At 39.4% G+C, this 24541-nt stretch overlaps 1 protein-coding gene across 1 annotated transcript in view; it reads left to right on the top strand.

The window, feature by feature from the left end:
• The window catches only part of LOC111239333 (CD166 antigen homolog A-like), a 37301-nt gene that overhangs the window by 8773 nt on the left and 3987 nt on the right, over positions 1-24541 (top strand). The window contains exons 2-11 of the mRNA XM_022769196.1: positions 18125-18222; positions 18462-18678; positions 18835-18899; positions 19314-19401; positions 19659-19832; positions 21354-21478; positions 21628-21760; positions 22109-22221; positions 22318-22444; positions 22668-22789. Coding sequence (XP_022624917.1) covers positions 18125-18222; positions 18462-18678; positions 18835-18899; positions 19314-19401; positions 19659-19832; positions 21354-21478; positions 21628-21760; positions 22109-22221; positions 22318-22444; positions 22668-22789 — 1262 coding nt within the window. The remainder of the gene's footprint in view (positions 1-18124; positions 18223-18461; positions 18679-18834; positions 18900-19313; positions 19402-19658; positions 19833-21353; positions 21479-21627; positions 21761-22108; positions 22222-22317; positions 22445-22667; positions 22790-24541) is intronic.

Raw genomic sequence — 24541 nt, 5'->3', positions numbered from 1 at the left:
GATGTTTTATGTGATGCATGACTTGTGGATCTGTTAGATGTTTCGTGATAAGACCCTCTGCCTTGCTGCTGAGTATTAAGCTGTTCCTCTGCCAGGCCTTACGAGGAAGGTGAAGAGATGCTTGTCTGGTAATTGGATGCAATACTTAATTTTCTAATGGAATGCCTTAAGAGGTCAAGAAGCCTTGTGTTCCTTGGGAGAATTTCTAAGCATTACACATCCCACTGGCGCAATTTAAATTCCGACTTTTGTTCTGACTTATCCTCTTAGTAAAAAAAAAATTCAACACGTAGGAGTCTTGATTTTACTCTGGCTTGACTGCAGGGTGGTTGGAAAAGAAAAAAAGCACAACTGTTTAATAGTAAACTCACAAGCAGGCTGTCTACCTGATGCCCTTGTCACATAAAACTTGTATTAGTGCCATGCCTGGCTAGTCTATAGAGTGAGGATGTTGTTAAATGAACTTTGCAGTGTTTAATTTTGAGTAATGAAGATGCCATAACCCATTATGCTACCATTCATTTCCCCCCCTACACAAGTAGTAGATGCAGAGAAGATGACACATCATTTCCTCATATAATGAAAGTGATTTCATTTGAATGCACAGGGTCACACAGCAAAAAAAAAAATTGACAGTGAAAAATGAACAGTTTTTTTTTGTGAGTGTAAGGTAGGGTCATTTAGGGTAAAGCAACCTGGATTTTTTGCTCTTTTTCTGAGGAAATCTTAGGATTACCTGCCTAAAATTGGAAGGCTTGCTACAACATGCTCATCTACAACGAGAGCCAACACAAACACATACAGCAAACCAAGACAATATCACAGCCACACTTTGTCATTACAAGAATATTTGTTCAGACAATAATATCTCCCAGTGGGTTTCTAATAATTGGACGGCTTTGTTACCATCCTTGCTCAGGGCGGCATTTCGTCAGATGTCATGCATGAGTAAATATATGTCTTATTGTCCTCATTATTGTTTTGTGTTTACTGCATTTTCACATCTCAGGTCATTACACCTGCAAATATGCATGTTCTTCATATTAAAAACTGAAGACAGTGGAGACAGGTGAGAAATTAGTTTTTAAAATTTAATTTTTCCCCCCTCTTGCTCTATTTGTAGTGAAATTCTTTTTGACATTAAGCTGAGAAGTTTTTCTGAAAGACTCCTGGTTGTTTATTCAGAGTTTATTCTGTGATGCTGTACCTAGGCACAGAAGTACGCTACCTTGAGCTAAATGCTAATGTTAGCATGCTTGCATGCTCACATGCTCAAGGTGATAATGATAACATGCTGATCTTTAGCAGGTATGTTTACCATGTTAACTCTCTTGATGTCACCATATTAGTGTGTTAACATGCTAACATTTGCTAATTAGTACATCAAATTTCAGCCAATGGAAATTTTGCAGGTATTTGGTTGGAAATAAGTAGTTTAAAAAAAAAAAAAATCGACCTGATGATAGAGCTTCCTGGAAACTTGATTTGAAGGTATTACACATCATCTCAAGGGCAACATGAATGTCTGCGCTAGGGCTGCAACCAATGATTGTTTCCATTATCTGATTATTTGATTATTTCCTTGATTAATTAATATGTTGAATAGAAAATAGTCAATATAAACATTATGAGAGCTCACGGTCATGTCTTCATTGCTTTTCTTTTTTGATCAACGGAAAGACATTCAATTGACTACCATGTGAGACAGTGAATAGCAGCACATCTCAATGCTAGAGAAGCTGGAACTGTGAAATGTTTGGCATTTTGACTTGAAAAATGATGATTTATTTAGAATCAGAATAGACATTACATTACATTGGTCTGTGAGAATTTATATCAGAGAAAATGATTATTCAATGAATCCAAAAAATAATTAAATGATAATGAACATAATTGTTAGTTATCGCCCTAGGACAACTTACAATTGTGACAATATGGGGGTGCTGGAGGAAACTTTCAGAAAAATTCATGTCAAGCCATCAAATAGTTGTTGAGATATTTCATTATAGCCCAAAGCTTGGCTAAAAAAAATATTCACATCACATATTTGCAGGTACAATTTCCACCACGAGACTTAGTTTTTAATTTTTTTTTTTTAGTTTTTTCAGTCAGTGAAGGCACTCCTAATTATCAGGGGTGTTTTTGTTCTGTTACAATTTATAGCTTTTGCCCTCAAGCCCCTGTGTTTTTCGTCTGACCCCGCAGTAGAAGCAGCTCATTGCTCCAGAAGACTTTCTGAACAATGTGTTGACTCAGTTTGCTTGAAGGGGGGAAGTCTGTGTGAAACATTCCCGTGGAGACTTTTACCCCTGAGCTCTGTGGGCCACACTGTAGATATTTTGATATCTTGTAGATATGTTTCAGTGATAGAAGAGGTGTTGGCACATTTTCCTTATTGACAGTTTTTGTGTAAAGCGGGGTGTATCTCTGCTGCTCGCTGCCTGTTAGATCTGCAGGGCTTCTTCTGCTCTTGTTCTGGATGCACTACGCAGAACAAGAGGCAGAGGGGGGAGATGTTATGTGCAATGCAAGGGTGGATGGTTAAAAGCACTTACCTTGATGTATGGCTTCTCTCCATGTCATGATGGAGGAAGAAAATGTAATAGCCACTACTAATGAAATTATTATGCCTTAGAGGACCCATGGACCCCGGATGACGGTGACATATGCTGAATTACATAAACTCAGAGCGGGGTTGTCTCATCTTACAGAAACAAAAGACACTGATAAAAGAGCAAGATTGGGTTTGTTGTGACAGTTTCATCCGTTGTGTCTTTTAGAAAAGCAGGATAACACTATTTGTGACCTTACTTCAACAAAAGATAAATTGTCTTTTGGACGTAAGTGAATTTATTTCACATAAGCAAACACTTTCCCCTTTATAGAATACCCAAATTCATCATACACAAAAACCAGCTTGGCGCCATTGTTAAACCTCTCAGCCAAATCACGTTAGCGGTTATCCTGCCACATATGTCTGAAAGTCCTGAAGTTGTAGGGAGACTCTGTGGTGTGACAGTGCATGTTAATCTCCAACCTTTCATAGTGCTCCATCAAAGCGGACATTGGTCCATGGGTATTAAATGTGAAACCACACAGATTTGATGTGCAAGCAGGTACATAATCCTTTGTATGTATTATCTGCATTCCATGTATTCCTCCCACCGCTCTCTGCTCTGTTTAGCCAGCCGAGGCTTTAGGACCCCCCCAGAGCCAAAAGCTGAAGCAGGACAGAATTTGAAACCGTCATGCCCTCTTAATACCAACCAGGCTGTTTGGCTTATTGGAATGGGGAGCATTGCCTGCTCTGTTTCACAGTGAAGGGTTAGAAGGTCAGGTCTGTCATTACGAGTGCACAACAGCATTCACGACTCTTTGCTCAACTAATGTGAAAGTATCAGCCTCGCCACGGCAATTACCAGAGATGAAGGCTACATAAGACGACTGCTGAACAAATGAAAATATTTACCTGTTAATATTTCTGTTGTTTACAGCCTAACAAGGCATACATTATTGATATGGGAGGTTAGGTAGCGGCTGTGCATTAAATCCAGACAATAATAAAGCTATTCCACATATTTCCATTAATCATGCCTCATGCAGCGTCTAATGAAGCACTTTAAGATCGATAAGTGGACGCTTTCTTGTTTACCCACGTAGAAAAGTGACTGGGCCCTGGGCTGATTCATCTCCCTCGTTCGCTGCTCTGGTCAGGGTTAGCTGTATGTGGGTTTGTTGCCAGCTCTGCTGTGCAGACCAGGATCCTTTTACCTTGAACAGGGGTGTGTTGTGGCAGCAGGTTTGATTGGTATCCTCAGGCAACACCTGCAACTGTAATATGGTCATACAGATAGTATAATAGTAAACACAACTGCTCCCCCAGGACCAATGGGCTACCAAATGTTCAAAGGATTTTTTTTTTCTGAGGCAGTTGAGGGTGGGGGCAGGGACAGGGCGGGGCTACTTTTACAGGAGAGAGAGCTCTTGTGGTGCAGACAGACAGACAGACAGGCAGGAACTTGTACTAAAAGCCGACTGCAGTTGAGTAAATACTGGAATTTGTAGCTGCCAGCTGGGCAAATATTTCAAAATAGAAAAAATAATCTAATTCACAGAATTTTCTACCAGTAGGAAGATGCTTTTAGTCTGATGGTGTGCTGCATGTTTCCATCTTGATCCTCCTGTAGGGCTCTCTCTGTTTGCATATATAATACGCTGAGCATGAGTGTTTGTCATGCGTCCTGGCGAGGGCTGCAACTAACAATTATTTCCATTACCAATTCCACTGTCACATTTCTGTCAGAAAATAAGGGGTAAATGCCCATCACATGTCCCCCAGAGCCAAAGTGACATGCAAATTGCTTTTTTTTTATCTGGCAAACAGTCCAAACCCCCGAAGATATTTAATTTGCAATGATATAAAACAGGGAAAAGTAGTGAGTGAGTGTTTGACATTTCTACTTGATACATGACTTCAATGATTGATTGAGAGCTGAAACGATTAGCTGATTAATGGATCAACAGAAAATTGATCACTGACAGCTTTTTATAATCGATATTTAATTTCAGTCATTTTTCAAGCAAAAAATGCCAACCAGTCTCTAGTTGGAGCTTCTCGTGGGTATTTTCTGCTTTTCCCTCTCTTATATCACAGTAAAATAAATATCGTCACGACCGCTGGGCAGACAGCTGAAGACATCATCATGGGCTTTGAGAAATTCTGATGAGAGTTTCCTTATGTTTCATAAACAAATGATTATTCAAACAAAAAAAGATTCAGTTGATCGATCAGTTATGAAAATGATCATCAGTTGCAGCCTAATGTTGTGAGGGTTTGTAACAGGTCTTGGCAATGGCTACAACAAACAATGAATTTCATTACTAAATAATCTGTCAAATTAAATTTTTTTCAATTAAGTAATTAATGTTTGAGTCTATAAAGTGTCAGAATAAGTTATAAATTTCATCTCAAGTTCCATAGCTCAAGGTGACATTATTTGTTTTGTCTGACAAACATGCAAAGATCTTCAATTTACAGTTATATAAAAAAAAATATATATATACATATATATATATATATAAAGAAAAGCAGCAAGTGTTAGATAAATGACAAAGTGAATCAGTTACTTTCTGTCAATCGATTAATCAGTTAATCGACTAATTGTTCCACCACCAGTCTGCCTCTCATCCTATTTCTTTTACTGCATGACATTAGTGCTGAGGAGCCTTTAGGCTAACAGTAAAATTGATTACAAATGATGTTCGATATCTAATCCGGAGAGCAGATACTTACACTAGAAGTCAGTCCTGCTGTAGTTGGCTGGGTTGCTTTAGGCAAGCGAGGCTGGCAGGTTTATGGCCTGTATGCAAAAAACTGATTCCCCTGTCTGATGCGATATCTCTTGAAGAGACCTGGTGAAACGACGAGCACTTTGATGTCAAGGAGGTTGTTTTGAATGTGTCAGGAATATTTTAAAACAGCCTATTAACACATCTGGCAGAACAGGGTGCTAAAAAGGTTTTAAGAAGTTGAAGATTTATCTCTTGCAATCAGATTTATAGATACCACTTCAAACTCTTCAGTCATTCAAAGGGCAGTATATTCATTAGACATGTTACTCACCGATAGAGACTCCATCTGAAGTATCACACCATCTGTTGCACCTCTTTAACCCTCACATTTATTTTATTAGACTGTAAACATTTATTTCATGATCGGTTTGACTGCATTTTCAAGCCTTAATTTGGTTAATTATACATCACTGTGATTGCTGGAGGGAAAGGGTCTACAATTTTAATTACATAGGCTGGAAAAAGAGATTTCAAACAGCAAGTCCTACCCTCTGAGAAACTGTGAGCATTTATCTGTGCCTCATAATCTTAAACCCAGCGAAAACACCAGGGAACCATATGAACCATTTGATCAGATACACCTGTTATCGGGTCTCTGCTGAACTCGGATGCATGCTGCTGAAATGTTGTGAGTCTACGTGGATACGCTGAAATCCCAAAAATATACACTGCAAACATGAATCAGAGCTGCAGATGGTGTTTTCACGACATGTGTCGCCTCTTCTGTTCTTTTCTATCACACGCACCCAAGGCGTAAATGTATGATTCTTTACGTAATGTTCTTTGTTCTCTGTTGTGTGTTATTGTCATGTAAAAAGTGTGCTTTATCCGTGCTCCTGCGACAACTGGCAGAGATCGACCAGAGATTAAAAAAAAAATTCTTTTGGATTTAAGATTCAGCTCAACTTTAGCCTCCAAAAATTACTCTTGGAAATGTTTCAGCAATTGCGAGATTAACTGCCTTAAACTCAAAGCCTGTGCGATTAGCAGGGTTGTTGCATGTGGATGCAAGCTCATCATTAGGCATGAGTGAGCTGCACAAATTCAATAATGCTTGTAGGATCCTCCAGTTTAACAAAGTTTGAAGGCTCCTTGGCATATGGAGAAAGTTATCACATTTAAATTACTCTGAAATAATTAAGAATGAATGAGTGGTTTCTAATCACATGTCTGACTTAACTGAATTGAGAGTTAATAGGCCTCAGCTTTGCTGTCCTCTGCACAAAAGCCACATTTGAAATAAACTCAGAAGCAAATTCAATAGGAATCCTTTCTTTGGTGCTTTTGGGTATATATGTGAAAGTACAGAGTGTTGAATGACAGTTCATTCCTAAAGATTATATTGAATTGAATTGTTTATATTTATTCTGTTGGAATTGAAGGTTACTTATCTTTGCACAAAATGTGTCCATTTTTGTGGGTTTCTTTAAAATGTTGAAAAGGTTTAAATTCCCTGTTTGACCTGTCACAGCCTATAGGAGGCCTTTGAGAGAGATGCACTCAGAAGGACATGGTATGGCTACTCGCACGTGTCTCAACCCTAATTAAAATGAGCGCTATCAGTGCAGGAGAGGCATTCAAGTTGGTAATGCCCGGTTTTTCCATTTTAATAGCTAGAAATTATTTGATAATCCCATTTTGTACATAAACCAGTGATTTGCTTGCAGGCTGTGTCTATTTTTAGGGAATTACTTTGAAGGGAGGGAGGGTGGGCTTTTATACCTTTTGCAGTGATGGAGTTTTTCAAATTCTTACCTGAGAAACACGATTATCGTGACACAGCGGAGATGTGCAGATCCATTAGCTTCCCATAGTGTCTGCTACTGACTGGGAATTTAAAAAGTCTGTTTTGTTCATTCATAGCCAAGAGACTTGAGTGAGGTAATGTCAGCTCTTCTGGAAAGGAAAGGAGGAAGTCACTGTCTAAACGTTAGGCAATTAGTTGCATTAGGATGGGTTAATGGATAAGTACGAAGCGCTGTGGCTGTGCTTTGTTAATGGCGTAATGTTGCCTTTAATGGCACGTTGTTAATGGAAGTTGTTGGTGGATGTTTAGAGTCAGGATTGTGAGGTCTCCTATGATCTGCCTCAAGTCTACACACAGGCATCTCACAACCACGTCCCCCCTCGGGTCGCCTGCCCTGTGCCCCTCAAATACATAATTCACAACATAATGGACATGATGTCTGAGTGCACTTACCACCCGTTCACTCCGGCAGGCTGCTGTCTTAAAAGTAGTCCCTGCACCCATGCAGCTCATCTGCTGATGCAATTTATGACATTTTTAAAGAGGGTTTTACAGACACTTGTGTGGTCGAGTGTATAGAGGGGAACATTTCAAAGATTAATGATCATGCCATAAGATCAATTTCTAGGAAACCTTATGGCAAGTCATTTAGAGTGATAATCACCCCTCTTGTAATGTGCCTCTATCCTTCCCATCTGTCTCAACCACAGAAGAGAAGCAACACAATGACTCTGCGATACTGCCAATGAAGCATATACAAAGTCTATGTGTTTGTACATGTACACATATTTTCCTTACTAATAGTGTAGACATACTATGTTCTTACGTGTAATGGTAACATTTATTCATGCGTCCTTTATCTCCAGTACCAACAAAAATCCCCCCTCTAAGATATTAGTTTTCTATAAAGTGCTTTGCTGAAGCTCAACTGAACAATTTGAGTGAAATCAAAGCTGAATTGTCTGCTTTGATTGCGCTGTCAGCATCTTTAGAGCGAGACAGTCAATTAAAGGAACTTGAACATCATTTATTAAAAACACTTGACAATGGTTTCCTTTCAAAAGCTCATTTCAAACTTGGTTGCTAATCAAAGGGAAAAATGCAAGACGTTTTTGAATCTGTTGCAGTTTTTTTTTTTTGTATTCTGTAAATCTTTAGATTATGTCTCTTATTATCCAGCTTCAAAGCTTGAATGATAGTGAATTAGGAATGATGCTGAAATTCAGATTGCTCTTGGAAATATGAGAAAATAACTAATTTTGGCAATATACCTTGGCAGTCTGAGGTCTATTTTTTGTTTGGTGTTTTTCCTATTACCTCGGGCAACGCTTCAGACACAATGTGGCGTCATGTGGAGATATTTTTACTTCAGCCTCAGTAAAATTTATCGAAAAACTTTACAATCTTAAACACTAACAGGAAATGTCTATTCCCTCATAATCACAAACTTTCCTAATCATTTAAACTCAGCTTTTTTCCCTCATCAGGAGCGTTTGGTTGGAACAACAGCCTGACCACCGTCTTCACATATTTGATTTAAATGTTGTTAAACTCTGATTGGTGCATGGAAATATGCAACATCATCTTTCTCCAACCGAGCCCCTCCCACTTCCAATCAGTGACAAGAGAAGAAGCACAAGTGGTGAAATATTTCTAATGAAATAAACGTAAGTGTTTGAACTCCATTGGGTCATAGTAACAAGTGGAATCAAAAATATATTTTAGGAGCCTTGAAAACTTGCATTCAGCATCACACCATTATGTTTCTTTAGGGAATTAACTATTAATTACACAAGTGGCTTAAAAGAGCTGAAGGCAAAATAAATCCTTCCCGTCTTTTTCCCTCCTTTCTTTGTCCTCTCGTCTCAATCCCTTACGAGAGACGGAAGCAGCAACGTGATCCCTCAGCAGCAGGTCTGCACAAGTACTGAGGACTCCTCGGGACGAGTCTGAAATCAGAGAAAATGGAGCCAGCATTTTCAGTCACAAGGCAACAATGGGATCCCGACAGGTGGGACTGCAGGCAATGCATTAGCCCTGTTCCCACCTGCTGTTGTCTGTAGGTGTGTGGTGACCACACATGATGCAGCAAATGAACATTGTTTTCCTTGCCTGAGGGGGAGAGAGGTATCTATATGTCTCTCTAGAAGTTATGTTATTTATTTCATACTGGAAACTGCATTTTATATTCAGCAAGAGGGGGGTGTAAGGCAGGTTAGGCTATTCAATGCTCAGGTAGACTGAAGTAAAAAGAGTGTTATTTTCTAGAGCTTTACTCCTCTGTGCCTTTGCATTCTTCTATTTTGTAAAACCTTTTACATACATATTGGACTTTTTGCCTGTTTGTCCTGAACATGCAGGGATTATCATGGGTTCTGTGATTGGGTATTTTGTTTGCCAAGCATGAACGCTATTGTTGGTTTGGAGGCGCAGTGGTCTAAAAATGTCCATGCTGCTATAGTCTATTAAGCATAATGGCTCTTGTCCTCCATAGGGCGAAGGAGGGGAGCCATTATGCTTAATAGACAAAGACTTATAATACTGTGTGTTGTATCCACCACACAGTTCTCCAGTTGCTGTCCATCCCTTTCCTTAGCAGTACACAGGCTTGTTTTTTTTTTTCCTGAGGTGGCAAACATGACTCCTCACAGTGTAGACTGTGAAAATGTGAGGGGCTTGTATTTATTTTATTTTACACTTATTTTAAGGTTGTCCTGTTTTTGACAAAAAAAAAAAAAAGTCAATTAAAAATGATTTGTCAATTTATCGATTTGTCAATCAACAAAATAAATTGCAACTGTTTTGATAACGGAACAATTGTTAAATTGCTACTAGTCTTCCCCAGTATGAGGATTGGACACTTTTCTATTTTTTGCAACAGTGGGGGCAGCCCTAAATTATACTATGGCTGACTGACTGACTGAATGATGGAGTTACGCCATTGGTCATAGCTCTTTCCAAATGAACAAGCAGTGTTGCCAACATAGCGCCTTTGTCGCTACATAAACTTTTCAGACCCCTTACGCAACTGTTTCTCATGAAAGCACTTTTTGGGCAAAGCTACTTTTCATACACAAGCTCTTTACCTCTGCAGGCACACATCTCTATGCTAACTGCATGAGCATCTAACTTTCTCCATGAGTGATCATTTTACAAGTAAATAAAGCTAAAATCACAGCACAGCGTTTGTCATGATTTAACAACAGAAACAGACAGACATGTAAATGAGAACAGCTTTATTGGAAATTCGGCTGTATTAAAATACTGTGTATGTGATCACAGAGTAGAAGAGAAGCAAACAAATAAAGGGCTGAAACACTAGGCACAGAGATGTGTAACATGTAAACTACAGTAGAGCAATCATAGTTTTATTCATTAGTAGAGTTAAATCTTTGGAAACTGTGTTTGAAGCAACATATGCAATCATTTATTTTCTCAGTTAATCAATTTGTCCTTTCGTCATTAAAATTTAAGAAAACAGTAAAAAAAAAAAAAAAAGCTTGTCATAACATCCTAGAGCCCAAGGTGATAAATTCATGCTCCTGTTTTTGTGCCAGCAACAGTTGAGAAAACAATCATATCATCACATATGATAAGTTGCATGAATGATTGGAATGATTATCAACATAATTGCAGCTTCATTTTCTGACAACAATAATTGTTTCAGTCTTGAGTAGATTGTAAAACGATCTTGTGATATCTTATTGAGGGCTATAAGCCAACAGTATCTGAAGTGGATGACTTCATTCAATGTTTGAGGACACAAAGTGAAGTCTCACCTATATGTTGCACAAGAGAATGTCTCATAAATGTGAAAATAAATTGCTGTCTGCTGTACACTTTACACATTCAGTGTTATATTAATATCAGACAATATCATATGCTCTTTTCCATCTTAAAAGTAATAAATGTCACATTTCTTATGGAACTTATAAATAAATATATATATATATATAAATTATGAATAAGAATCTGTATAGAGTAAATCACTTATTAAAAATAAAAAAAGACTTGACAGGCCTAGTACAGCTGTACCATAGATGGAGCCTATGGGCAACATTGTCAGAAAATGAAACCTTTGTCCCAAGTCTGTCCATAAATGGACCTTTTTTTTCAGATTGGTTCCCTCTAAAAGACCCTCACTCCCCTCTGAAGGTCAACAGACGCAGGGCAACATCTTTAGGGTGTTGGGTAGCTTTTTGTGCCTTGAAACAGATGGTGTGGCGTAAAATGAGGCTTGGGAAATGGCTCTAAATCTACACGTCACAGACTCTGTGCAGTTCCTTTCACATAATATGGCTTTTGTCAATCCCAAAGTATTTGAACAAGATCATACCTGCTGCTTACTTTGGAAAAATAGATTAATTTAGGCAGCTTGTCAACGTCAGCATTAGAGCTGAAACAATTTTGAGCAATTATTCAACAATTAATTTTATAATTGATGAAACATTTCACCTGTTTATCAAGCAGTTTATCAAACGACAGATATTCTTTGGTTGCAGCTTCAAATAGGCTATGCAATGATTTGTTGCTTTTCGTTGTCTTGGGTTTTGGATCGTTGATTCCATAAAATAAGGCGACTGAAGATGTCACAGAACTGTTAAATAACAAATCGGGCTCATGAATAATAAAAATATTGTATTGACCCAAATATAGGACAACCCTGCTTATGAGCCAACTCGCCCCAATCACAAATATTAACCTCGTGGAGGCACTCCATGAGGAAAATCAGAGAATCACCAAAGTAATTCGGATGCTTCTGGAGACCATGAATGTCGGAGAAATCAGTTCAACAGTCGAAATATTTCAGTCTTTACCAAAGTGGTGGACCAGCTGACTAACCGACATGAGGTCATGTCCATCCCTTGAGCCAAAAAAAAGTGTGTAATCCACCCACAAAAGTGAGAGAGAGAATGTATTGAAGAAATACCACCCTGCTCTCACTGTGACATACACAACAGAGCATACAGGACAATTTGTTGTGCACTCTTCAGTCACTCAGTCCTGGAATTTATTATTTTTTTTATTTTATTTTTTTTTTTTTGTAGCCAGCTGTCGACAGTCCGGAAAAAATACACAGGCCGATGCCCTTAGTTTTATGCTATAAAGACACTGACAGGCAATTACAGTAGGCAGGAAAAAGCAAAATTATAGAGCCCACAATGTCGACGATTGGAATGGTGCTTCCATGCTTCAGCCTGCAACAAAAAGAGAAACTGTGTGAAAGGGATGTTGTGCAAGTGCGCTGTCACTTATCCATCAGTGACATGATTACATCCCTTCCCTTGAGAGAGACAGATGCAGATAGTGAGGATGTAGCGATGTAGTTTTAAAAAAAAAAAAAACTCTCTTCTGCTAGCTGGTTTGGAACACTTCCCCAGCATGAACCAATACTGTAACAGAATTTAAATACAGTCATATGCTTGTCATAGTCAGTAACGCAGAATGAACAGAGTGACAAAACAGCAGCCTATAGAGCTCATATATTGCTGAATAGCTACAAGGATGCTTTGGGGCCCCTGGTGGGAGACAGTCATTTTCCCTAAACCGTCCGACACCTCTCCGCATGACAGAAGTCCCTCTATTTTTCGTGACAGCAAGCAATGAGAGATTTAGCTTATTAAATCACTGATCTCTTCTCATTTCAGTTACTTGATATGGCTAATCAAAATTCAGCACTTGTTAAATTATTAAAGGAAAGACAAGGATGAGAAGCAGAATGTCACGGAAGGTTAGGTTTTCTTTGATTTCTCGCTTCTTAGGCAAGCACCATTCACTATAAGAATCTAGCCTTTCCTCAAGTGTTATTGATCTAGTTGAAGTGGTTCTGTCTGCCCCCTCACTGCTGAACCGCTTCTGAAGCAAGGCTATTTGCCATCAAGTCTTTGTGGACATGCGCCATGGGATCTCCATTCACTGCACAATCCTCATTTTCAGCGCTTAATAAGTTTGGGCCTCCGTTTTCTTTTGGATGTTGCAGCTGAAAGACGTGCGCACACACTCCAGGCACACACGCAAATACAAATGGGAGGGCATAAGGTAGCAAAACAGGGATATAGAGACTAGTGTGGGGAGGCGGCTGATTTCCCTGGTGAGCTTATATCTTAGCTGTCGTCACCTGTCTCTTCTCAGGGATAGAGGCGCCTTAATCAGGAACATGAAAGTATCTCCTGTGGTGCTGCCTCCTGTCACTGTCTCTCGCCTGTCTATTACTTGATTTACCATCGCCAGAGTATTAGCTAATTTTTTGTGTCCAGTATGAGCACTCTGCTTTTAAAAATGCAGGGGAATTCATAGAAAACCTGGCCAGCCACGTTATTTTGGGCTCAGAGGACTTAAGTGCCAATGAATGATTTCTAAATGACATAGACCCAAATCTGAGCTCTATTTACCAGCTTAAAAAACATATTCGATATGTTTTAAACAGCTTGATACTTCATGACTTTAACTAATTTAATAAGAATTGCTTATAAACACAGTTTTGAAAGTGATGACATGTTTCTGAAGTCTCGTATTTAAAAAAAAAAAAAAAAAAAAAGACACATTACTTCTCTTTGGAATCTGAGAAATCCTATCTTTAAAATATGGATAAATGCAATGGTTTTTCAGATGTGTTATATCTGTAATTGGTGTTGACAGTAGTTTTTGCAGAGCACTATCCCTCCCAAATCCCAAATAAATCTAGTTCTGTTTTTTGGAGTTTTTAAAAGTTTTCTCATCACCTCAGTGGTTAAACTGACCCAGAACATGAGTGACATCCTTATATTCTCTGTTCATGTATGGCTTTCTGGCCAACAAAAGAAATATATGTCTGCTCATGCGTATTCCATATAGCATAACATTTTCAAGTTTTCCTTAATTTGTGTAATAACAATACTATGTACACACTCATCAGCGTGGGAACCCAAACGATTAAGAAATTATCCAATCACAAAGAAACACAAGGGTTAAACTGTCTGTTGCCACTTTTCATTCATTGTCATCATATAGACAGCTGTTAGAATAGATCATCTTTTTGTATGCTTTGTGTGCGTGCATTTGTTTGTCAATGTTCAAGTCACACTGTTCACCTACTTTTGTTGCACAGGATTACCTTATCTCAATAAGCAGCAGGAGCTTTGTCTCCTGTAACTCAACATGTGTGCTTAGTTCTCATTGTGTAGCAGTGTAATCTGTGCAGATAAAGCTTTCTCCTTAATACAGACTCTTTTAAAGTTCTCAGAGAGACTGAACACAGCTTTATTTGAATATTCAAAAATGCCTATTTAAATTTGAAATGTAAGGAGTCCATTATACAGGAAGAGCGATAACCTTTCCAACACTGCAGTGCATGCAGCGTAACCTGAATATAACTGACTCTTATTATTTAACCACTGCAAGATTCAGCAGAGCAGGCTGTGTTGCACTCTCTCCTGAGAAGTCTCGACACTAAGGCACGGCATATGTGGACCTGGTTGGCAACCAGATTCTGAAAAACATTCGGATGTTTGCTCAACCATCAGTGTTCTGGCACCAACAGGTGCACCCAGGTGTAGCACATAATCAAGTTGCTGACAGATTATTTTGGACACCCTTAAATAACTCCTGAGGTGAAGTGTAGGAATTTAACATCAGATGTGACACATATGCAAAACCATATGCCCGTGTCTTGCACAGAGAGCTCATTAACTGCCTCCCCTTAATAGATTCACAATGTCTCCATTTTCCTTTTTCTGCCCAGCGTGTGCAGTCGTTTCAGGCTGGACCAGAGACCTGCACATCTGAATGAAGCCCATTCAAGCATGAGAGTCAGTTTCATTAGATTAACATTAGAAAGGCAACACAAGGCAGTGTGGCGTAGCTCCATCAGAATGCTGTGTTCGCACCAGCAATCTGCATTACTGTTTCAGGTGGATCGGGCTGATGTACACCCGGCTGCCAAAAGCTGGATGTTAGCAGGTACCAATTTACGGTCCAACAAACTGCCCATTTGCCACTCTTAGTTGGAGAGATGGAGCGTACAGTGCGGCTGCTTTTCAGCTGCATGACAATCAAATCTAACTGAATCAGACACTTAAGAAAATAATTATTCATGAATACATCAAAAAATGGGCAAATACCTGAAGTTGTGCAAAACACCAGGTGATTTTGACGCAGGAAAATGACTTACTGAGCTTTTAAGCCTTTTAATTCACTTTATAATACTAGAGGAACCGATTCTGGGTGTGGCAAATCACAGACAATGAGAAGCATCACTGCAGGAAATAGTTTTAATTGCACTTCAGTTGACTAGTGACAGAGCTTATCCCTGTGTTTGGTGATGAATTCCTGGGAAAACTGTCAGCAGCTGAAATGTAGTGAGGTTTGTTTTGTCCCGTGCTGTCAGCATTAAATGTCGCTGAGCCTTATTTAAATGCAGGGTTGGTATATCTATGTGGGTGAAGTGCTGTGGTGATGCTATGGGTTTCTCAGATAGTTTTTATTAGGTGGGTTTCACTTCTTTGATGCTCACTTAAGCAGTCCCTGCTTCAGGGATAAAGCTGATAATAGTCATAATAGTCATCAACACGAATATAACTCGCACCATTTTTAAAACCCATTTGTTCTCGCCTGTGTATATTTAGCTTCCTGTCTTTGTACCTGTAAAAACACCCATCAATCTAGCTCTTTTCATACGGATGTCATAGTGAATTATAGACTTCAGTCTACCCAGCAACAGCCAAGGTTTTTTTGTTTAATTTTTTTTTTCTTTTTTGGGTGATTCATTGAGTTACAGTTTGTTATGACCCACGCAGGAATCTGGTCTTTTCCAACAGAATAAGATTTTATTTGTGGGGTATTGTACCATATATAATACTATATAGTATCATGTAATCATTACTGTATATAAGGTATGAGGTGGGCCACTGCAAATATTTTAATTGTCAGGTACTTTGTCACACATAAGTAACTGAACAGTGCATAAGGCTCTATGTGTGTGTTTTCTCCCACTTGTTGCTTCTGCCCTCTCCCACAGCAGCATGTTGGCTTCTGTCCTCCTCCTCCTCTCCTACATCTCTCTCTTCATTAGCTACAGCAATCCCTTTCCTGACCCTCTCTCGCTGCTTCAGCTGCAGCAGCACTGGTTGTAGCCTGGAAATATACAAAACAAATTAATTGGATAGTTAATCACAGCGGTCTAACTGCTCAGCTTTCCCACGAGTGTGCTCTTAAGTCTCTAGATACTTTCGCTAATACCTCTGGTACAGACTGGTCAGAGTTGAAGAATTAACATTAACGTTAGCCACTTGCACAGGCAGTCGATACTTACTAGCCTAGCTAGCCGTGTTAACGTGCATACACTACCATGATGCACAAATAGAGATCATTAAAAGTCAGCAATGTATAAAAAAAAAAAAAAGAATCACTTAGTATCTATGACAGCCACATTTCAGTAACATTCGTGGTGTTATTTTCCTAAAATGTGTTTGTCACATAGATAAGCAAACAAACAAGATAACAACAAGAGTGTTGATTTGGAGGCTTTAGAGCTGCTAGCAGGCAAATTTGGACAGAGCCCGAGTCAGTTTTGAAGCTGGGCAGCAGCTTCATATTTCAATCTTTTTGTATATTTCTCTGCAAGAGAAATAATTATATTTTCCAGAATGCCAGAGTGAGAACAGTGGCCACAGGGCAGAGAAGTCATATAAGTAATAGCAACAGCAGAAAACAACTTGGAGCATAAGGCAGCCCCGCCCTGTTTCTAATCACTTTGTCTGTTGTTTGTCGTCTGCTTGCCGGAGTGTCTTTACAGATGGTGGTTAGTTCAGTGTCAGACTCGATGTTGTTTCAGAGTTGACAGCTCAAAACGATGACTGAAAAGTGTGAAGTGAGTGTCAGGAGGACGGCAGCAGCAGCAGACTGTTGACTTGAGGCAAACTGTTTGATATGTTTATATCTTTAGAAAAGTGATACATCAGACCGGTACATAACTATTTTATGAACTTGTTTAATTGTCTCGATGTTGAAAACGACACTCGACGACGGGGGGTTTAACATGTGGGAAACAAAACAGACGTTTGCGCGCCTTCTGAACTTGCCTGCTTACATTCCACTGTGCAAATATGCCTTCAGGGTCCCAGTTGTTACTCTGTCCTGATGTAGACAATGGTAACCATAGTAAAAGTATTTACTTTCATTCAAACAGGATTCAAATGAGTATCACGCACAAAGCAAATGAATTGACTGCGCCATCTTTCCACCACTCCAAGGAAATCTTTAAAAGTCTGATGAGGGAAAGAGAGAGTACAACTTTTGTTTCAGTGCAGAAATGACATTATAGTTTGCAGCTGGTTCTTTGTGCATGAATATAATCAGACAATTTCAGGGTTGAATGCACACAGAATATTCGAGCATCTTAATTGTTTGGCACTTTTCCTGTAAATACACAAATGTTATTTGTCAGTGATTCAGCTGATAGAAATTACTCCGTCCACTTCTTTGTTCTCATTCACTTTACTGAGCTGCTGACTAGCTCTTTTGGATTTTAGCTGTCAGATGTTCGTTTCCACACAACCACTTGTGCGTTTACCTCAGCCTGAACTCTGAGAGGTCTGAAATGTGAACGTGAATACAAAAAACTGAGCAACACCTCATTTTCAGTCGGGCCGTGGCAGTCTCTTCTTCCCTGCAGCCCTCTAACCCCTCGTAGCAGCCCATTGAGAGGCTTCTGCTTGCACCCTCCTCCCATCCCCCTCTCAAGCACTTTGTCTCCATGGCGATATTTTCAATGAAATTTAGGGCAGGAAAGGTTGTTTTCTTTCCAAAGGAGCTGTAAAATTAGCAGAACTCTATAGAAACGGCTGTTCTTGGTGTTTTTAAGCAAACAATAAGTGGTATTGATGAATGTCGGTCAATTAAATACAGGAAGGGAGGACTCTTGAAGCATTCGCAGTAATAACGGATTTCGATTTTCAGTCAAAAACTTTCATGCTGTGTTGGAGCTGACCAGATTAGCCCCTCTGAAAAAGTAACTGACGAATGTGGCTTTGCTTTTCTCTTTCGCAGTCAGCGGTTTGGACACTGTTATCGGCATGTACGGGGAAACACTCGAGATCCCATGCAACACTAAAGCAGACGACGCCATCATCACTAAATGGAAATATGTAAGTCACGGCAGAGGTCAATGGATTCAAAATGGTGAAGGCCGTCTGACACCCACTTATCATGTCTGAGCCACACCCAGTCTGAGTGCATATGCTGTGCATTAGACCATGCATCTGTCCCTCCATATGACAGTGCATGAGCTGAGGGTGGGGAACAAAACACTGTGCTTTTATTTGAATTGGAGGCCAATGCCATATGTGACAGGCATGTAACAAGTGCACTCTCCTCTGCTTTCCAGGACAAAGGAGAAGGTCTTCCAGGAGACCTGCTGGTCAAGCAGACAAACCAGAATGCCGTAATCACAGCCACTGATGAGTACAAGGACCGTGTGAGCATGGCCGAGAACTCCAGCCTGCTGCTTTCTGCAGCCAGGCTGACTGACCAGCGGACTTTCACCTGCATGGTGGTGGCTAGTGCAGACATCACAGAATACCCAGTTAATGTGGTGATCTACAGTGAGTACAAGCTGTCACAGGTCTAAAATAACTTTCCTTTTTCCTTCAGGTAAGGTGCTGCTGTAACTGACAAAAGCAACACGCAGCACACGAATCACTTACAATAACATCCTGCTCTTTAACACGTTTTTCCTTTTTTCTTCAAATGTGTTTCAGAGACGCCAGAAGGCCTGGAGATTTCTGACAAAGCGGAGGAACTAGAGATTGGCAAACTTACTAAGGTGGGGTTTTTAATGATAAACATTGCTTATACCTACATTATTTTAAGCAGTAAATTATCATGGGAAATCCCTTGCTTGAGCGAAGGTATCTTGAGGCATAGCAGAGACCATGTTACTACAGTAATGAGTTCTTTGAAGTGATTCTCATGAATTAGTAAAGAGCAGAATCCCCCTCCTGCAATTAAAATACCCAAAGGATCTGAGGGGCTTTAGAAATGCTTTGGGCATTTCAGGGTCTATTGCGCAGAAAACTCCTCAGTCCTCAAATGGTGGCGAGGCACTAAAAAGCTAATTTGCTCAGATGTTTAGTCATTTATAAAGATTCATGAAATGATGATTATTTTTTTCAATATTGTCTCCGAGTGCAGGTTTTCTTTCCTCAAGTTGTGATCTTTTTTTTGTTTTGTTCCACAGCTTGGAACATGTGTTGCACAGGATGCCAATCCAGCTGCAAACATCACGTGGTTAAAGAACAATAAACCTCTGGTGGCTGATGGGAAAGGTGTGTGTTCCTCATCTTGTTGCATGTCCTTAAATGCTACTAAAACAGCTCTTTGGAGTGGTTTGGGCAAGTTTGACATTTATAAACAGCACATAGACAGATGTTTTTATTCTCTCTGACTGGGAAAGTCGCTCTAAATTATTCTTCAGTGATGAATTGCGCTGTGCCTCATCGACAGTGTGAGTACAGCGTTTTGGTCATTACGCCATTGTTTTCTTGTTAGGGTTTTCAGACAGAGTTGTTTGTTTTCTGTCTAGGGATTTCCATCCAAGCCTCTGTGCTGGTAGACCCTGTTACTGGCCTCTCAACCACTTCCTCCATACTGGAGTACTCGGCCGAGAAAGAAGACACGAACGCTCAGTTCACCTGCAGCACTCAGCACACTGGGGGCGCAGAGCTGGTGTCCTCTCCAGTGACCTTCACCATCACCTGTGAGTCACAAAACTCTGCCAACAACATACACTGAACATACTTTCTGTTTGCAGATGAGCAATTTTGGCACAAATTAAGAGACTAAAATGTTGGTTGGTGATGACTTTTTTTTTTCAGTTTTATCATCACTTATTTGATTTATTTGCTTCTCTTCTAACTTTTGCAAGGAAAGTGAAAAAACCTATTTACCAAAAATGTCGAACTGTTCCTTGGCATATGTATCTCTCAATTGTCCATCACCTTAGGTTTTTTGGCACAGATCCAAATGCAGCTGCAGACTAGAAATCCTTAGGAAAAAATAGACAGTTGAAGGAAGTAGATTCTCTTTGAGTACGCTCCAGTTTTGTTGAAAATATGAGAAGTTAAAGAAACAACACTGCAGCAGAGAGGTTTTCTACTTTTAGAAAATCACTCTGACCATATAAGAATATTTTATTGGTATCTGTGCCTTTTTTCTGTTCCATATTGTATAGAGTCAAATCTCAACGTGTTTTTTGATTATAAAGCAGATCATGCTGCTATATTAATCAGAAGAGAGGCTCTTCTGATTGGTTCTCCGACCTGTTGTTAGTAGAGCTCCAGACACTACACTGAGATGGTTTTTGGTTCTTAAAACTACAAATATATCTTGTTATTGATATTAACACACAAAACACCAGGAAATTGTAAAATATGGGACAGTTAACACTTTATAAACACTTCTTTTTGTGCTTTTTGTTGTCAAAAAAGCCCCACTGTTAAACAGCAGGGCTTATTTCAAGTCTGAGCTTCAGTCATTAAAGTGTTTTATCGACTGTAATGAGGCTTTGTGATATATTTGGCAAGTGCAGCTGCCAAATGTTATTTAATATGACTTAAAAATACAGTCAAAGTAACACTAGTCTGACAATTTGATTAGAGTCACATATTTTCAACATCACATGCAGTTATTTGCCAGGCTTTTCAGGATTCTTTTCAGCAGCGGCTCCTGACCCACAAGCTCTCAAAGAAGACCACAAAAAACGGACTAAGACTGCCGCCTGTGTAATTTTTCTGTCTACACTAATACTTTTCCCTGTAATTCTTTTAGTTCTAGCCGAGACAGAAATCTGAAATGGCACCTTTTATTTTATATAAAATGAGATGTGGATTGTGTAACTCTGTAGTGGGATTTATACCAAACGCAACATTAAATATTGAAGTTACCTGGAAAACATGGCCTTGAAAGTAGAACTTATCAATGCTGGAACATTTTCCTACACGAAATGTGAAGAGTTTGACTCAGATGGAGCAGAAACATTGAGCTTTGAAAGGACTGTTTGGTTGAGAGAATATGACTTCAATTCAACCATCTCCTCAGCTGGATTTTGACGTTGGTCATGACCAGCACTGATGCACAAAGTCAGAGCTCTCTGTAGTGCACTGCCACAGTTGGTATCTGCAGTCCTCGCAGTCAGCCGTACGCTGCACTTGTTACTCCGGCCACACTCACATACATACATCCCCTCTCTGAGTTTTTTTTTCTCCTATTTTCTGCCCAGACTCCACAGAAAACATTGTCCTTCAGGTCGTTGCTCAGGACCCCCTCGTAGAAGGAGACAATGTGACTCTGAAGTGCGTTGCAGATGGTAACCCAGCTCCTACCAGCTTTAACTTCCACCTTAAGGTACACATCCTCATCAATATCTCACCAAAAACAGAAATTCCTTCTATTCCTGCTACTATTGCATCTATAGATTTATGATGCCACCTCTTCTTTCCTCTTATAAGGCATCATAGACTAATTACTGTTTGTCTGATTGTGTGTCTTTGAAGGAAGAAATGGTGAAAGTGGAAAATGCAGACACTTACACCATCGTGAATGTTTCACGTGACGCCAGTGGTGAATACAAATGCTCCCTCATTGACAACCCCATGTTGGAAGCATCTGAGGACATCACAGTAAACTGTAAGAAACCAAGATATTGATACACTGTGTGACTGAATATTTGAAATTACTGAAGTTATGCCACCCACCAGCATTAATGTCTGTGTAATTTCTTTTCTACCTACACCTATTACAATGAAAGTGGGAAGTGTGTATTAGAGAAAAGAAAGTCGTAATGCATCTCTTTGCCAGCCTACTTGTCTTCCTGTGCTTTGTGGGGAAAAGTGTTGTGTCAATCGCTCTGCCTCTAATAAGCTGAATCTGCAGGGCTGTGAGCCAAGTGCAGGGCTATATGGTTAACAGCAGGAATGTTTCAACCCTCATCAGGCCTCTGAACCATGTTTTCACCACTCTCCTCTCTCTTTTTAGACTTAGACATCAATTTAAGCCCCTCTGGGAACATCGTGAAGAGAGCTGGTGAGGCCTTAAATCTAACTCTCCGGATTGATGCTTCCGGAGAACCAAAGGTCTCCTGGACAAAGGTAAAAAGCAATTGTTTAAACAGCAAAGTAAGTGAATGAACGAAGAAAAGTTTGTGCTTTTTATTGACAGTGCTGATATTTTATCATTCAATTCAGGACAATGTAAAAATGGATAAAGAGCCTAAGTTTAAAACGCTGAGTTACTCGGACTCCGGTCGGTACGAGTGCGAGGTGGCAATGGGGCTCCTCAGCCGAAAAGCTTCTGTTGAGCTGCTTGTTGAAGGTAAGGGTTTAAATGAAACTCGGAGATTTGGGGAAATAAGCTTATTTGCTTTGTTGCTAAAAGCGAGATGAGAATATTGATACCATTCACATACCTGTACAGCAAAGATGAAGCTACAGCCAGCGGTGTCTATCTTTTCATCAGACTCTCGGCAAGAAAGCAAATAACCATGACCAATCATTTTCTCATTCAGATGTATCTGAAGAATTACATCCTCTTGCAGGTGCTCCAGTCATCAGACAGCTGTCCAAACACCGTGGTGAAGATGGCCAACATAAAGTCTTGATTTGTGAGGCTGAAGGTTCCCCAAAGCCAGCTGTTACCTGGAGCATCAATGGCACCTCGGTATGCACACTCACACTCTTGCACTGATAATTGTTACAATGTCAGAAGGTCATAACCATCAATTTCATTTAACTCCACACATATTTATCTCACCTTCACAAAATTCAGTGAGATTCCCAGCACAGTTACATGCAGGATTTTGTCAATAGACACAGTTAACAAAATCAAATGTGCTGTAAGGCTGAATGCAAAACTGCAGTATACTTGCTTGTGTCCGAGTTTATTCATGGTGTTCATGCTAGGGCTTTCACAATATCAGACCACATCGATCACCACACGATTATCGTGGCCAAAATAATCCACGAAAACAATATTGTCTGTATGATGATATAGAACGATATCTATAGAAAATTTTAAGATAATAATAATAATGATGATAATGGTAATTCTGATAATAATAATGTTATCAAATTCGTCTTTAGCTTTGTTTATTGTGTGTTTTGCCTCTTTTTTGGCGAATGAAATGGAGGGTAAGGAGTCTCCAGAGTCTGTAACCATAACTGTACAAAAGCGCACACGACGAACAGTTACACTTCACATATTCACAGTGTAGTGAAAGGGCAACCAGATGAACGTATAAACAAAAAAACAACAAGGCCGAACATTTGCCATCATGATAATATCTTATGTGTATTATCAACATAATATCAGTATATCGTAACATCCCTAGTCCACACCAGGGGGATGAGCGTTGGAGGTGTGCTGATGATACTAAAAAACTCTGTAAACTGAATAAAAACAAACATACTGTGGGAACATGGTTTTTGGTTGACAAACAACCCTTTTACCTTTGCCAAGTTTGTCCACTGCCACTGTGTATAGCCCATACCATAATTCCCCACTTTTTCAATGACGTATTGTTTACAAGCACAGTTTAAAATTGTAATCCTTAAGATTTCGGTCCTGGTTCATTTGGCAATCTCCCCGGTTACCATAGTAACAGTAATTGTGGTTTAATACTACAGTAAACAGTCGTTGAGCGGGTGCTTTATCAAACATACAACAGAAGAGCAACTGGTGCATCTGTTTACAGCTCAACCAAGCAAACTCAAGTAATATTACTGACAGCAAAGCTGAGTTATGTGCAGCATTGGTTTTTTGTGAATCCCTTGTGCATAGGTAGGCCGTTTGAATAGCCACTAACGATGAAGAATACTTAATTAATTAATGTAAATACAACGGGCTGTTGCGGAAAAAAATCTCGACCATACATCATATCAAAATCAGGGTTCGATTTAATCAAAATGTCAAGGATTATAACTTTAAAGCTGAAATCTGTATCTCTTGACTTGCTGACACCCACTGAAGCCTGTCCTTTGTTTGAACCAGCTATTGCAAAACCTGGAAAATGTGAAGTTTGACACCGCTGAATAACTGAACCTCAAAATTTACCATTACTGTCATCTAAGACAATTTACAAGACAACAAGCCATAACAAGTTGATTTTTTTAATTTCATATTGTAGAGAAAGAGTTTCCCCCTATAAGCTTGATAAAACAAACAAGATGGATATCAGCTTTAACAAGTGTCTGCACATCCTGGTTAAGTTTTCAAATTATCCCATCATTTAAGATGCTTTGAATGTTCCCTTCCTTTTTCATTTTAATCCATCATTCTTTTTATGATAACTCAGTACTGGTTGTCATTGAAATGAAATAAAATTTTATTTGTATGACCCTCAATCATAGCAAAGGTTTATATAGAACAGGTCTAGACTCTTTATAATATTGCTTGCAGCAGAGACCCGACAGT

Source organism: Seriola dumerili, unplaced genomic scaffold (genome assembly GCF_002260705.1).
Source record: "Seriola dumerili isolate Sdu_G_001 unplaced genomic scaffold, Sdu_1.0 BDQW01002293.1, whole genome shotgun sequence".
NCBI lineage: Eukaryota > Metazoa > Chordata > Actinopteri > Carangiformes > Carangidae > Seriola > Seriola dumerili.
The sequence above is the reverse complement of the archived record's forward strand: the minus strand, read 5'-3'. Positions and strand labels throughout refer to the sequence as shown.